Source organism: Podarcis gaigeae (assembly GCF_964106915.1).
Source record: "Podarcis gaigeae genome assembly, chromosome: 3".
NCBI classification, from domain to species: domain Eukaryota; kingdom Metazoa; phylum Chordata; class Lepidosauria; order Squamata; family Lacertidae; genus Podarcis; species Podarcis gaigeae.
In genome coordinates this window covers 3,488,713-3,505,028 of record NC_139680.1, presented here as the reverse complement: position 1 = coordinate 3,505,028, position 16,316 = coordinate 3,488,713, and the positions used below count along the sequence as shown (strand labels likewise).

At 41.6% G+C, this 16,316-nt stretch overlaps 1 protein-coding gene across 2 annotated transcripts; it reads left to right on the top strand.

Moving 5' to 3' along the window:
• The first annotated feature begins 576 nt into the window (after positions 1-576).
• Positions 577-15,122, top strand: LOC310840358 (uncharacterized protein). Of its 2 annotated transcripts, none has more exons than XM_083730172.1 (10): positions 577-941; positions 3,287-3,360; positions 3,646-3,685; positions 5,777-7,390; positions 8,165-8,230; positions 9,120-9,220; positions 9,974-10,062; positions 10,354-10,499; positions 13,116-13,268; positions 14,532-15,122. In XM_083730172.1, the coding sequence occupies exons 1-10, from the start codon at positions 827-829 to the stop codon at positions 14,843-14,845; spliced, it is 2,712 nt and encodes a 903-aa protein (XP_083586298.1). In that variant the 5' UTR covers positions 577-826; the 3' UTR covers positions 14,846-15,122. The 2 variants fall into 2 exon arrangements, with proteins under 2 accessions (XP_083586298.1, XP_083586299.1); XM_083730173.1 differs by lacking the exon at positions 577-941 and adding an exon at positions 4,614-4,949 and having other exon boundaries at positions 3,285-3,360.
• Positions 15,123-16,316: the final 1,194 nt, after the last annotated feature.

Below are 16,316 nucleotides of genomic sequence, written 5' to 3'. Positions count from 1 at the left end.
TTGCCCATCCCAGCCCATGTTGCAATCGCACACAAACATCTCATGCCTCTCCCAGCCCCTGGAACACCTTCCCATGCAGAAAAATCACATTAGGTGCTATGTCAACAACGTCTCTACTTACAGACGTCAGTATTCATTTCAGGACAGCCTTACAGCAGGTTAGCAGTGAAAGGAAACAGATGTTCTCTTGTCTGAAAAACATTGGCCTTAGATTACCTTCTCTGGTCTCGGTTCAAAGCTGTCTTCACAGAGTAAGACCACTGTTCAAAGCTTTTTTAGCTGTTTGTGTCTAGATACCTCTTTGACCTCAGAAGGTACTCTACAAATATTTGCAGGGTTAGAGCCAAAGTTGGGGATCAGATACTTTGCTCTCCTACTTCAGGGGGGAAATGTGTATGGCTTTATAAAACTTCAAAGCAGTTTCACTTTTCCTAATCCAGGCCTGTCTCTGGGGCCAAGTGAGCAGGGTGCCTGGCTTCTAAAAGAGGAGGGGCCTCGGCTCACTTTTTCTGGGAAGCCACCCTTCCTAATCCCAGCTAACAGAGATAGGTATTAGTCTCATTTTTATTACTTTGTATGTTCTAGAGCACAGCATCAGCAATGAAGACAATGCTGCCAAATTCCAACCTGCAACTCTGGATATGGCTGCTAGTTTTCCTCCTGTCTTCAGTCTGTGCCTTCAACAGTAGCCTGACGCATAGAAAATTTAGCAGCTGGAAATTTTCTTCATCATTTCATGTCCATGACAGGAAAAAAAGAAAAGCTTTGCTTGCTTAATTTCAGTGCAGGGCTGGACCTAGACACATCAAAAAGGCAATTCAGTTAAATGCGTTGTAAACCTCATACAGGGAAATTTGGTTGGCGAAAGACAGGGCTCCACAGCGCCATCTGGTGTCACAGTGTTGTAACACATATAAAGCACTTTGTCTTTATGAATGTAGGTGAGACCCAGGAGGCAACTACTGAAGCCACAGGATTGGGATCAGTTAAAGTATTCTTATCACCTCAGTGGCACTTTTCAGAGGACAAGACATCCCTTTTCTTCTATCACCTGGCGTTTGCTCCATGAACAGGAGAAGCTTCTGCCCATAGATCCAAGACTCTATATTTGCATCAGCTGTCTGAGCTCAGGCTGAGAGGTTGTGAGGAGCCCATAGCCCTATAGGCGGCTGAGCTGAGACTTTCATTTCCAACCTTTGTGCATGATATATGCGGCATGCGTGTCTTCCATGTGCCATCTCTGAACAGCAACACGGGGCCAAGCAACATAGAGAGCTGCTTTGGTATTTAAGCTTGTGGTCAACTCATAGCCTGAGCCTATGCACGTTTACTCGGAAGTAAGACCCATTGTGTTCAGTGGGGCTTGCTCCCAGGTAAGTACATTAGATTGGAGCCTAAGGATATTTCATTAAAGTTGCCAGGAGTTTTATGACATTCCATACTATAAGCTGAACTGGCACTTAAGTCATGACTAACTTTCCCCATTGTTTTCAGTGGAATGTGGGTTCAGCTAGCCTAGGCTGCATTCTGAACCCCACTTACCTGGGAGCAGGCCCCATTGAATTCAATAGGCTTTCCTACTGTTACTGCTTGCATGAAGAGAGATACTAGGCATACAAAACTTTCCCTGTGCCTTCTTCTGCCAAGAAAAGTCTGCCCCACTAAATGCTGTAAGAATACAATCTTGATCAGTCAGCTACTAAGCTGTACTATATTGCAAGTTGCATTTCTGGTTAGGAAATAATAGATGCATTGAAACACAATTAACCAGTTTTTTAAAAAAGTGTTAATACACTTGACAGATATATAATTTGGTAGGAAGTCACACAGCAGCATGAAAATAATATTCTCATTTAATGTTTAAGTAGGGAGCATACTGATTTCTTGGGAAATGTCATCTGTGCTGCAGCCGATGGTGCTTTGCCCACTCAGCGATCGGCTATCTTTGGTGCTAAAACAACACATGGCCACCAGAGGGAGCTAGAGGACCAGCTTTACTGTATATCCTTTCAAAGCTTTTTTGGTGCCAATAATGCACCATTTAAAAGGTGGGGCTGTTGTAAGTGCTGTGCTGAAACTTACCAACATGGGTTTGGGAAATCTTAGGTTTATTGGCCTTGGTCCTTTATGGTATGTGTGTCATACATTATTCTATTATTTGACTTCAAATTCATATTAAGTCTAATACTATGTAGTCATTGGGAATGTCATTTAACTCCATTGGATTTTCTTTAGGGAAGTATTTATTTCCTGAATAAACATGTATTTTATTTATTAACAATATTTCCATGCCACCCCATGACTGAAGTTCACTTTGAGGCATCATGTACATAAAAATGGTTAATATAGATAATATAAAGCAATATAAAACACATCACATGAGAAATGAATCAATAAGAGCAATAGGTAGGAGTTTAAAACTTTAGGAAGCCCTACAAAATCTATTAAAAGCCCCTCCTCCGGGCTTGCTGATCAGAAGGTCGGTGGTTCAAATCCCCGCGATGGGTTGAGCTCCCGTTGCTCGGTCCCAGCTCCCGCCAACCTAGTTCGAAAGCACGTCAAGTGCAAGTAGATAAATAGGTGGGAAGGTAAACGGCATTTCCATGCGCTGCTCTGGTTCACCATGCTGGCCACATGACCCGGAAGCCGTCTGCGACAAATGCCGGCTCCCTCGGCCTACAGAGCGAGATGAGCGTGCAACCCCAGAGTCGTCTGCAACTGGACCTAATGGTCAGGGGTACCTCTACCTTTACCTTTAAAAAGAATACAGCGCAGGTGCCTCATGAACCTCTCTGGGAGTGGTATAAATAGGAACAATCTTTATTATCAAATTCAAAGGCATGTTTTACAACAACTTAGAGAGCGCAGTCCACAGCTAGCAAATGCCGTCTACCCTCATTTGTTTTTATGTCCGTCTGCAAACTTATTTCTTGGGGGCTTGGCTTATTAAGCAAAGTGAAACTTACTTCCAAGTAAACATGCAAACATCCTCTCAAGCAAGTGAGCCCTCAACTGTTTAATTAGTGCTACTTGGCACCTTGTAATCTGATTGGATAATAGAGTGCCTTTGAGTGGAGGGAGAATTGGCTGGCCTTGAAAAGTGAGAGAGATTCCAGCAGCAGGGTTCCCTAAGAGAGAGCGAGTGAAGCAGCTGCAGCAGACACTGAATGGTTTAGGAAAGGAGCAACTGTGGAGATATTTAATGGAGGGGCTTGGTAAAACTTTATGATGAAGTTGCTTTTTCCCCGGGCATTATTTCTTCTTTTGCTTTGCTCTTGCTCATTAGGGAAGGAAACTGCTAATCAAGCTTCCAGGGGTTTCCCGACGCCAAACTTTGATGTAGGAAAACATGATGAATGGGTGAGTATTGGTGTTGTCCTAAGAGTCCAAACACATCTTGCCCCAAGAGGGCTTCATGTAAGTGCCTCATTCTTCCATTTATATCCCATGTACCTCTGATAGAAATAGCCACATATGTTAAATAAACGCACCATTTCCTCTGTAAACTCTGCACTTCCCGGAGTTAATGGGATTTTGGCACTTAATAAGCAGTGAGCCCTGGAATGACTGTGTGTAGGGGAAAGCGCTTGTATCCGTGCTATACTTGCATAATAATAAGAGTAAATCCCTTGGTTTTCTTTTTAGGCCGACACAAGTCTTAATGGATCCCAGGAGTCAAAATCAGGTGAGCTTTAAAACTGATGGTGAAGGAGCAAGGTGATTCATTCATGGGTTTGACAGCAATTTTGTACTGTGCACAAGTATTGTTGGGATTTGTGTACTTTGGAGGGGGGGTGCAAAGGGATGATTCAAATGGTAATGTAATCCCTAGAGGCTAGTTGTCTTCCTTCCAGGATGGGGAGAGGGGCTGCTGCTGGCCAAGGAGCCTGCGAGCAACGGATTTCTGCTGCTGCTGTTCTTCCTGACTAAGCCCTTGGGTTGGGCTCTGCTAAAACAAAGAGGGAGAAGGCTAGAGGAAATTTCAGGCCCTGTTTTAAATCTGGGAAGGATAGGTGGTGTGTTTGTTTTGTATCCCTCACACTTTAAATGCACAAGTGCCCACAGGGCAGTATTTACATTATGTTTATTTCTAAAGGATCACATTACTCCCATGGCAGAAACAGCTGCCTCTCCTATTCCAGCTTTAGGGTGTTCTTTGAATTTTGCAGATCTGGTATTTTCATGCCCCTCAGATGACCACCAGTGGGATTCTGTGATTTGATTTATTCTTTGCCAGTTTTCCTCAAGCCAATGTTTCAGGCTCAGCTACGTAGGTTATGAACTTTGCAGCTGAGCAATGAGAAGACTCAGATTAACTGAGGAACTGGAGGGGCTGTAGCACCACATCCCTGGAATCTCTCTGTGTTGGGAGCCCTTGGGAGGGAGGTGTTGGGTTCGGCGCCTTGAAGCTGCAAACAGAGCCATAAGAAGAAGTCAAGCAAAGCAAATTCCATTACTGGATGTGATGGCTCAGGTGCAAGAAGATGGAGGCCGTTATTTCTGAAACATATAACCCTGATTGACTACCTATAGTTCTCAGATAGTTGTATTTGTGCTCTTGATAGCTTACAGCAAATGGGATAGGAAATACAAACTTCCAACATTTTCTTCAGCAGATTTTGTCCAAGTGGCACAATGATTGACTGGTTGTTGTCAGAAGATTAGTGTGGTGTTTTCCATACTGTCACAACCACAACAGTGGCCTCCAGTCAGCACCAAGGAGCAAGTGCTGTCAGCTTTTGACATACATGCCAACTGCACGTATATACCAAGAAGTAAAATAAAATGATTTTTCAGCTTCATTCTTAACCCTGGATGATGTGGAGTTGTTTTATCTCTGGAAAGGATGTGTGAAGTGGCCCTGTGATAAATCTTCAGAAATGTTTTCTCTTGCCTTGAAAACTGGCAAATGGCAAGCCAACTGTTCAGCAGTTGTGTTACCTTGCAAGGTGTGTCCAGAGTCAGCATTATTTTGAAGTTGCCTAAACTCAGGCAGGCTTCCACTTGTTCCCCAACCAGAGATCTGTCAACATCAGCAGTCTGCTTCTGGGGGGGGGGGGTGTTGGGGGGCAAGGGGAGCTTGTCTGAGCAGATCTTTTATGCTGTCTCTCTTTGTCTATTGTAGGCCTATAGTTGGCCTGTGAGCAATACTGCAAAACAGGTAGAACACCAAACTGCCTGGCCATAGTGCCATAAGCATAACTAATACAATGTATGAAGTGCTTCCAGATGCTCAAAGCATTGAATAAAGGCCAAGAAACCAGGCCAGTCCCTACTTAGCTTTGCAAATGTGCTAGCAATTTTATTGTCGTTCTTCTAATGCAATAAACCAGGCATAGGCAAACTCTGGCCCTCCAAATGTTTTGGAACTACAATTCCAGTGGTCAGGGATGATGGAAATTGTAGTCTCAAAACATCTGGAGGGCCGGAGTTTGCCTATGCCTGCAATAAACCAATCGTGCTCAATAAATGGATCCTCCAAACTTCCATTTGTTCTGCCACTAACCCCTGAAGAAACCTGCAGTTTAGTGCTGAATTGGAACAAATGGCAATTGGTTTTTTCGCAAATTGCCATCTATTCTGATTAGCTTGAAAGAGCAGGTTTTCAGGAGGAAAATGGTGGGACAAAGGCAAAACCACTCAGACCTGTGCCAAGAAAGCATAGGACAAGCAGAAACCCCCTTGGCCCCATGCTTTCTAGGCTCCGAACAAGCGGACGTGTGGATGAGCCCAAAGTGATGGTGATTGTGCACCTTCTTTCATCTTCCACCTACAGAATTGGGATTCCCTTGGCTGCTGGTGTATCTTCCTGTAACAAGTTGCCATGCTGTCTTGGAGGGTGATGCTGGAACTTTCTCTCCTCCAGATCTGAGCAGGATGCCAGGCAACAGCTGGTGCAACTGGACTATCTGGGCTGGTCCTCACAAGCACATCTTGATTTACATAGAAGGATTTGAAGGGATTTCACAATGTGAAGAAAATCAGGATAAGCTCATATTCCAAGGAGTCTTATCAAGTGTTGAAAGCAAAGTAACTTATGCATGCAGAAACCATGGTACTTTGGTGTTTGCTGCACAGGCTGTGGCTGTCCATATAGTGTTTTTGTCAACAATGTCTTCTCACAACCATAGTCATAAATATTTTAAAGGACGGTATTATGTATTTGAAGATTATGAAACTTTTACTGGTGGTGAAAGGCCAGTTGTGAAATCTAACAGCAGTGCTGGACTTTCTCCCAAGTCTTTTATAATGCACTCACAGCATATTTTGGATTTTGTAAACACCAGCAGAAAGCTTAGCAGCGAAAATGGGCTTCCTGCGACTAGTAAAGAGAGGTGGTGGGGGAATAGCAAGGCTACAAGCTTAGAATCATTCCTGCAGCCTACGGTTTCTCTCTTGAAAACAAACAAAAAAGTTACCTTGAAACCTCTTGATATAAAGAGGATACATGTCGCTAAGCCAACTGTTGATGACATTGGGAATGGGAATGAAACCTCTTCCAGCAACTTCAAGAAAACTCTAGTCTTAGAATCAAGCAGTATTGAGAATGAAGACAAAGCAATTATGTACAAGCCAATTGCCTCTTCAGCCACACTACGTGTGTCCCAAAAGGTCAGAATGATGACAAAATCGGTGGCAATGAAAGGTCATGGAACTGTCACTGAATCTGTCAATCTTCAAAATAGTGGGCACAGAACCACACGCTGGAAGCCAGCGTACATGAGCAATACTGGGAGAACAATATTAGGAACATCTGCCTTGAGTGGCACTACTTTTCCACAAATGTTCATGGAAGATCAGAGAACTCCACTTTCACCTCCTAAAAGTATCCCAGAGAAGAAGCAAGAACAGGTTCCTCACTCACTGCTGACTAATTCTGAGTTCTCCAGGAAAATCATGGATGAAATGGAATTTCAACACTTGGAACTGCAGGAAGTATATACAGGAGAGGAGAGGAACAATCACGCCTTTGGAGAAGAGAATGGCAACAGTGATAAGTACATAGCAGTGACTTCTGCTGTAGAAAAAAATGACTCTCGTGGAGCAGAGCAGCTCACTACAGAAATGCCAAGCATTCCTACAACCAAGCCAAAAACCTATCTGACCACTGTAGGGTACCCTAATGTGCTTCCTGCTCCTTCTCTAAAGATGCTTAATAGGAAACTCTTGGGCCCCACAACCACTACAGCTACAAATTTCCAGGCTGTTCCCTCAAAGAACTCAAAAGGTACCCAAGTAGAGGCAGTTTCTACTTCGCCTCCCAACAATCCAGTAACCAGAAACGCAGAGCGACTGCAAAAGAAGTGTACAAACCCAAATCCTCCCTACTCACCTTCTGCTCAGGTGTCAAGTCATAAAACTTCATTGAAAGCAGAGAATAATTCCTATGGTAAGTCTTGTTACCTCTAAACTGCTTATCTATCAACTGAGGCTGGTAAATGCATGGAGCTAATTGGGGAAATTACAGAAGAAATCCTTGCTAGCCTGCGTGTTTCAGAAATCTGGCTTAACTCCATTGAGCAGTGTGTGGTTTTCAGCTTTTTCTAGTATTTGATATAGGAGGGGGAATAAGTAACTGTTGGCAAACGAAACAAAATTGTCACTCTAAATCCGAGCTGCTTCACACATTGAATTTCCCCCACTCGTTCAGTACTGGCCAGTCACTTTTATTATGAATGGTCACTGCTCTTCCTTTGCAGAATTGTCACTCTGTACTGTTTGCATTTAATTGTTTTTATTTTGTTGGTTGATTGATTGATTGATTGATTGATTGATTGATAATGGAACCCTACTGTTTGACAAAACGACAACTATGTTTTCTCTCTCTCTCTTTCTTTGTGTTTGTGTCTATATTCGCCTACCGACTGATATTCTAGTCCACAAAAGACTATGCCACAATTCTCTGAAGGCTGTCAAGTGTCTTGTGTTCAGTGAAAAATGTTTTACTTGTGCATATAAACAACATGTGTGCAAGCATAAAGTGTATTTTCATTCCACATATTGCATATGGCGCTAGGGTGGGGGGATTATTTTACAATAAACTGTATGTACTGTACATGTGAGTCAGATACAGTTCTGACTTGATGGTTTTTATGGGCGTTGCACTAGAACTCTCATGCTCCGGATACTAGATTGATATTTTTCCATTGTCTTTCTTCCATAGAGAAGGATTCTGTTTTGAAGCCCCATGACAATAATTTTGTACTGGAATCTGAGCACAATCCTGGAGGTAACGTTTCCATATCCCCTTCCTCAAGGCTGGAAGAACTTTTTAAAAACTTGCTTTCCCAGTGTAGTTTAATAATAATTAATAATAATAATTTTATTATTTGTATCCCACCCATGTGACTGGGTTGCCCCAGCCACTCTGGGCGGCTTCCAACAGATATAATAACATAACAAAACATCAAACATTAAGAACTTCCCTATACAGGGCTGCCTTCAGATGTCTTTGCAAAGTTGTGTAGTTATTTATCTCCTTGACATCTCATGGGAGGGCATTCCACAAGGAGGGTACCACTACCAAGAAGGCCCTCTGCCTGGTTCCCTGTAGCTTCACTTCTGCCAGAAGGCCTTTGGAGCTGGACCTCTGTGTCCAGACTGAAGAATGGGGGTGGAGACACTCCTTTGTGTTTACTGGGCCAAGGCTGTTTGGGGCTTTAAAGGTCAGCTCTGGGAGACAATGTAGATCCTTTAAATCGTTGGGTGACCTGATACATCACTGACTGTTAAACCAATGATACTCATGCTGCAAGTAGGCCGCCTGGGTGCAGGGAACACTTTCCTTTGTGCTTATTTATTTACTGCATTTATATCTCACCTTTTCCTCCAAGGAGCTCAAGGTGATATACATGCTTCTCCTTCTCCTTTAATTCCCACCACAACCCTGTAAGGTAGGTCCATCTGAGAGACTGTGACTGGCCTAAGGTCACCCAATGAGCTTCATGGCTGGGTGTGGATTTGAACCCTGGTAGCCCACGTCCTAGTCTGACATCTTAACCGCTAGACCACACTGGCTTAGGGGGCTGTTAGCTTTAAATACGGTGGCAAGCTGTAGGAATTGCTCTGCTATTTTCTGTATCCTCACTGTACTTCGGCAATCTTTGGGCCTTCTGCAGATCTTCTGTTTGAAATAAGTTTTGGTATAGAAAACAAAGGATGGAGCTCTCCCATTGGAAGTGAGGTGGAAAAAGCTCTCATAGACTCTATTAAGAGTCAGGTAAGAAAACAAATGGCACTGGTTGTATGGTAATGCCGATTGTTTTTGTAATGCTATATGTCAGTCCTTTTAATAGAAGAGCTACAAGTCCTCAATTTTAGTTCTTTATTTTTGAGGTGGGGGCACACCTCGCCTGTGGCATGTCATGTTGATGCTGGTATCATGTCAGTTCCACAAAATGAGTTTAATATATTTTCAAAGTGCACAGTTAGTTAAACATGGGTATTCAGACAAATTAAAGACAGCAGAAAGGTTGGATTTTCACCTTTTTGTGACAAATAAAATGGAAGCACACAGAATCACCAGAAGGCACCCAAGGAAATAGACATCTTTGGGGAAATGTGAGCATTCACTATTTTTGGAATAATAAGAGTTTTTGTGAAAGAGATTCAGAGTGACTAAGAGATATTAATATTAAGAAATGGAATAAGAATTTTGTGAGTTAGAAGAAGGGAAAGAAGAGTGGAAACCTATTGAAGAGATATAATAGATATATAATACATATTTATTATAGGTGCAATTGAAACACTTGGAAGTAAAGTTATAAAAACAAAATACTATTTTTATATTACATATATTTGCGTAGTTGTCCCATAGTAGGAAAAACTGAGGTCCACCATACTTGGGTGAGGCTTTTGTTGTTATTTTTAACAGGATATTAATTATGCTATCAGCACCTTTGTTTCTCTTGCCATTGATTTAACCATTGGTTATCTGTAATATAAACCCACAGTTGGGCTGCTTTTTTTTCAGGTGCAAGAGAAAGTGAAACTCCTCTCAATCAAAGTCAAGGAAGTCAAGTTAAAGGAAATTATAAGGAAAGAAGAAACTGAAACTGATAGGTATGTCAACTACGCTATAGCTTGCCCTAAAATGGTAACAAACTTGGTTTAAAGCACCCTGAATTTGCGTGCTATTCTTTATCAGTTGCACTTAATGAGGAAAAACCAACAATATTATTTCCAACCCTTCTTCCTTCCTTCTCTGTAGTAAACCTGCAACTTGCCTTCCGTCTTCTTATTCCCAAGCTGAGATAATACCTTTATTATATGTGCTCAGCTACTAGAGAAGGGAAGTGTTAATGTACTCACTCATTTGAAATTAATAATTTTTATACTAATTTTTATATGTAGACAAAATGGTCCGAACCTGATATTCATGTTCTGGCTCCATCTAACACCAGAAGAAAAGAATATATCTCACTTATTGCATTTGCAACTGGAAGACCTTGGTGGAACATCTGTGGAAGTTGGCAAGGTTCAGACAGTTGTGGTGAGAGGTGTGTAAAAACTGTTACACTATTTATGGGTGGTATAAAATAACAAGTTAGATAGAGATGGGGAGGTCCGGGATGAGGGAATAAGGCGGAAAAATTCCACACATCTTCCTATCACTAGCTAAAAAATAAACTTTAATCATTCAGTGAATAAAATTCTGGGCTTGCAATTTTTGCATCAGTGAAGGCAGGAGGAAAGAATAGCCCTTTAATCCACAGAACAATTAAGCTGATCACATAGGGCTGGATTAAACTTTAATGAGAGCCAGCACAAGGTCTTTCACCAGCACAAGAGGGCTTCTCCCAAATAGGCTTGGGGGGTCAGGAGATCCCCCAGAAAAGCAAACAGAGGGTTATTGTTCCATCATGCAAGCAAAAGTGCTTTTGCAGACAGAACGATTGTAATAGTGTGATGTTGAATTACACCTTAACATTGTGTCACTGTCTCCTAAATCAATTTAGAAGTTGATTACATGGCATCAAATGGAACTGAAACTTCATTCTAGTTGGTATCAGTTGAAGTATGCAAGCCAGCTATTGCATGCAGTTTGACCCACATAACTCTACAGCATACAACAAAAGCCTAATACTTGCTTTTCTCTTCAAGAGAGGAAAATTTGGAGTAGGGAAGCCATTAGGTGGCATGTGTAACTCTTTCCCACTGAGAGCCAGTGTGGTGTAGTGGTGAGAGCGGTGGACTCGTAATCTGGTGAACCGGGTTCGCTTCCCCGCTCCTCCACCTGCAGCTGCTGGGTGACCTTGGGCCAGTCACACTTCTTTGAAGTCTCTCAGCCCCACTCACCTCACAGAGTGTTTGTTGTGGGGGAGGAAGGGAAAGGAGACTGTTAACTGCTTTGAGACTCCTTCGGGTCGTGATAAAGCAGGATATCAAATCCAAACTCTTCTTCCCAAAAGTTGCTTCTCTCCAAATCATCTTGTTTCTCCATCTGCCTTCCCCTCATGGAGTTTGAAGCACATTCGCCTTTGGCTTCTAGCACTTTATTTTACAATGACAGGTCCTGCTCCAAAGCAAGTCATTGTTGAAACCATGTACATGAAGACTATGGGTTATCCCCTCAGTGTCCATGACCCAGCTGCACTGTGCATTTAAAGCAGTATCATACCACTTTAAGAAGTTATGGCATTCCTGGGGACTGCAGTTTGTTAAGGGTGCTAAGAATTGCTAGGAGACCCCTATTTCTCCTCACAGAGCTACAATTCTCAGCATGATTTTGTTGGGGGTACTGGTCATTCGTTTTCAGAAAACTGTCTTCCTGAGTTTCTGCATGTAAGATGAAACTCTGGTTGTGAAGCTGGATTGTTTACACTGGTGCAAAGATAAGACAGTGAAGTCATGGGCACGCGCAGCGCATTATGTGAGAGTGACTAAGAGAGAGGTTCGGTTTTGATCTGCTGAGAAGATGCAAGCAGATCTGCTGCGGGGATCCGCAGTAGTTTCTGTAAATAGCAACTGTTAAGTTTAATGACAGGCAACAAAGTAATCTGTCTCATCAATCAAGACTCAGGGCCAATTTCCTCACGCTTAGCTGCAGACTGTATTTCAGCTCTGCTAAGAGTCTGGTCGGAAGTGTGCTGGGCAAATCTGTTTATGGCTGCCTTCACGCCATAACAGCAACAGCCAATCCTTTCCAGGGAATTCTGAGAATTTTAGCTCTGTGAGGGGAATAGGGGTCTTCTTACAACAAATTACAGTTCCCAGGATTCTTTTGGAGAAGCCATGACAGTTTAATGTGATATAACAATGCTTTTAGGTGTATAGTGCAGATGGAGCTTTAGTGTTGTCAAGTTAAAAAGCTAGTGGTGGTGAAGATCATCCACCCTTGACATTTCAGCCAATTTTGTTGACATTCTGGTGCGCCACATGCAAAGTACATGCTTGAGCAGGATTTCTGGTGCAGCCATAATGGAGGTTGTGCAGTGCTTCCACCTGTGAGGAAGTGCTTGTGACTTGCATAACCATGAAGTGATCATTGTGAGTGAAAGAGCTGGGCGTGGGGTGGGGTACCATAGAATGAATGCTACAGGAAAAGTGGGAGGGAATTTTTTAAAATGTCTACTGAAAGAGGTGAAGAAAAGGAGAAGATGGGAAATTAATCAGCTATAATACTTCAAATACTGCATGCAATGCTCATATGTAAAAAGGTAGCTGGCTAATAAAAGCTTTGTGCATGCAAAGACTAATCCTTAACATCAGGAAAAGCCAACGTTTAAGGAAAATCTATTTTATTCCATACATATGGAATGCCATAGCATTGAATACCCCAACATTTTCATTTATATTTTTATTATTTTGACTTGTCCTCTGTTTTCAGAATTGTTTGTATCAGTTGTTTCAAGTTTATATCTGTTTAGCTGGGATTGTGTAACATCTTTTTCTTCTTGTTTCTTCCTGCACCTATGTGACTTAGGACTGTTGTCTTGGTGTTTATTCTGCCAATCCATGGGAGACATAAGTGGCAGTAAGACAGCTTCCAGTGCATACTAAATTCTACTTAATTGGTTAGCTGTGGCTTATATGACTGGTAGTCTGAAAACATGCTATTCAAAGTTTATAACCATGTTACTGCAGACCAATTTTATTCTCTCTCTACCTGCCAGATGTGAATGAATGCAGCTCTGGGATTGAGCTATGTGGTGACAAGGCAATCTGTCGCAATGGATATGGTACATATATATGTCAATGTAAAGAAGGTTATGAGGATCATTCTCCAAAAAATTCAGGAACCCTGTGCTTTCATAATCCACAGACAGGTATGTATTTATAAATCTGCTTTGGGATTTATTTATTTAGTATTGGGAATTAGAATGAGAATACTTAAGGATAAGAATAAAAAGAATTAGTAAGAATAGTAAATGTTATGCTGCTTAACATAACAGCAGTTTGCATTAAAATGTTAAAACTAAAATATAAATGCTTATCACAAGATAAAACAGAGACACAGTGGACCATTAGAAGGTGTCCCTTCCCATTCTATGGGATATCAGTTGGGTGCACATCTTAATCTGGAAGATGTTCTCTTTGTTTGTGGAAGTATATTCCTCTTCTTAAACCCCAGCCAGCTGGCACAAGACTGGGCTCATCCTACAGCAGGGGTTTTTTCCCCCTTATGAACAGTAAATCTTGTAGAATCAGACAGAAGGTGAGTTTGAAATAATTGTCCATCTTAGAAGAAGTATGCTATTTGCATTGGAAATTCAACCTGCCAGTTTACCGTAGCAACCTCTTAAACTGTCAGAGTAAGATTATGCCTTTTTAGCTGTACTGTGGCTCCTGAAAGTCTTTGATGTAGTTATGCTTCTGTTCATATCACCTGAGAATATATGGATGAAGGTGGACACAGTGTTTAAAAAGCAGTCACGGTGAGTTCTTCAATAGTGTGAGCTTAGCCTTAACAATTTGCATGACAGACAGATATTCAGGCATGTGTGCCAGCAAGCCTTATGCTGATTCAGCCTTCAGTCCTGCATTTAGCTTCACATTTGGTGTGAGCTGTCTTCCTTTTGTTTCAGGTGTGATGTGCATTATGTTCTGTTATATGTTCTTCCTTGACCTTATAAAAAAAGAAAAAGAAAGAAACAGCAAAACATTTTGATAGTTGCAAAACTGCCCTAAGCAGTGTAAGGAAGTGATGTTTAGTAGCCTATGGGTGTTGATGGACAGGGGGCTTGATCCCAGATTTGCTTTTAAACAAAGAAACTCAAACTGTGCATAATGGCTGCAGAAAGCAGGGCTGTATTTTCCAGAAGAGGGCAAGTTATGTTTGCACTCCGTGTGGCAGGAGAACTTCCAAATTCAGCCTTACTATGTTCTAAAAATGTTGTGTCTGCACCCTAAGATAGTTAACTCCTGTCCTGAGTGTGGAGGAGCATGAAATGTGAATGTTGGTCTCCTAGAATCCTTGACTTGTTCTACGACGTGTTGGCTGATCTCTTTTGAATGTGGAAGGCAATTTTGTGCGCAAAAAGCATTCGGGAAAGAACGAGTTCAACAAAGCAGTTTTATTTGTCTTGCAGGCATTAGCTCCTTGTTCCGCTATACCGAGATTCTTGTAGGTACCACTGTTTTTTTCATCTGTGCTCTTGTAGTGGTGATCAGTGTGCTGTGCAGCATAGTAAAAAATAAATTTACTAAGAAGGACTTGCACTTTCAAGAAGCTGCTTTGCCTGGGACATCTACATCATTTGATCAGAATAACATCCATCCTCTCCTTAGTCTAGACCCTGGCCTGTTAAAACTCAGAGCCAAGTCTCCAGAACGGCCTTTACAACAGAGAACTAGCCCCAGTGAAACGTACAGAGTATCTATTGAACAGTCTGAATGTTTATAAAGAAAATGCAATACTAGTTGCACCCCCCTTTCCCCAATTCATAATCTCCTTTCATTTCTTGTTAGTGAGTAGATGCAACTTTTTGTTTCTTAGCAGTTCTTACCGAATTATTTTTATCACCCCTTGTTCTCTGACCATTTCCCCCAATATCTTAATTAAAATGTAACTCTTATAGTATTTTTTTCTTCAGTTTATGGGCAACTGCATTTTCTGCCTGGCTTTATATATAAACAGCAATGAATGTGACTTCTGTTCATGACTGTTAATAAACCTGATATCCTGCTCTTTGTGTAATTGTGTATCTTGGTTAATAGTCAAAATAAATGCATGGGGCAATGGAAAGGCTGTAGGGTTGCTTCCAGACAACCTGTTTATTCAGGTGTTCATCCTGATTTATTTTCACAAAGTTTGTGGGTAGCTTAGACAACACCAGCTATTTATTTAGCATATGTTGTGGTATGTAAACCAAGGGGAATCCCACCCCCTGCCATTCCCCCCCCCCCCAGATTATTATTAAAGAAACAGAGGAGAGAGAAGAACAAGAACATAGAAAAAGAGAAGAAAAAATAGTAACAATCATAATAAAACACAGAATTATATGTAGATATCCCTCTATCATAATTATACCTTAATCTTCAATCCACATGCAAAGAAGTGAGTCTTCCAGCTCTCCCTTCCCCCTTTCTCAGCCTCACACCCTGAGGAAAACCCCTCTGGCCTGTTTTCCTCTCTTCTATCCATCACCTCTGCATGTATCTTCATTTATCCCAGATATAAATCTTCAGAAATCAAAACATGTGCAAGAATAAAATCAATATAAAGTGCTATCAAAAATTAACAATCAGAACGAAAACAGTCAATAAGAGGGGAAAGAGGGAGGTAAAGATTAAAAGAAAAAAGAGGCTTCCGCTTCTCTGTCTGCCAAAATGTTTAGCATATACACTCCAGAAATATCCAGCTTTCCTCCCATTCTGCTAGATGGTAATCCCAAATTTTCTTCCCACGCATCCAGAATCCATATCTTCTCACTTAGGAAGTTCAATGTAGGAAGTTCATTTACGCATTGTTATCTTTGATCTGTGTGTCCAAAATAACCTCTTTCTAGTTCCTTTTAGTGAGTTTCTCCTCAGATGCTGCAACCTTTCTCAGTAACGTCATAATTTATATTTGTTTGCCTGTTAAATCTTTATTAAATCATTTTTTGTCCTTTTGCCCCCTTCCCCCCCCCCCAGTCTTTGATCAGTTTAGTCTCTAGGAGATGGGGGCCATTTTCTATTTGTATATTCATTATTCCACCAATCTCATCAGACACAGCTCTGAAAGTACATTCAATATAGAAAACCATACTTTGAACTGTCTTGAGCAATTCCTGTGGTCGGTAAATTTCCATCTTTACAGCAGATTCCATCCTCGGCTCCCACCTTTCTGACAGCTGTAAATCTGACCCCTCAGCTCCATCTGGTATTTTTCC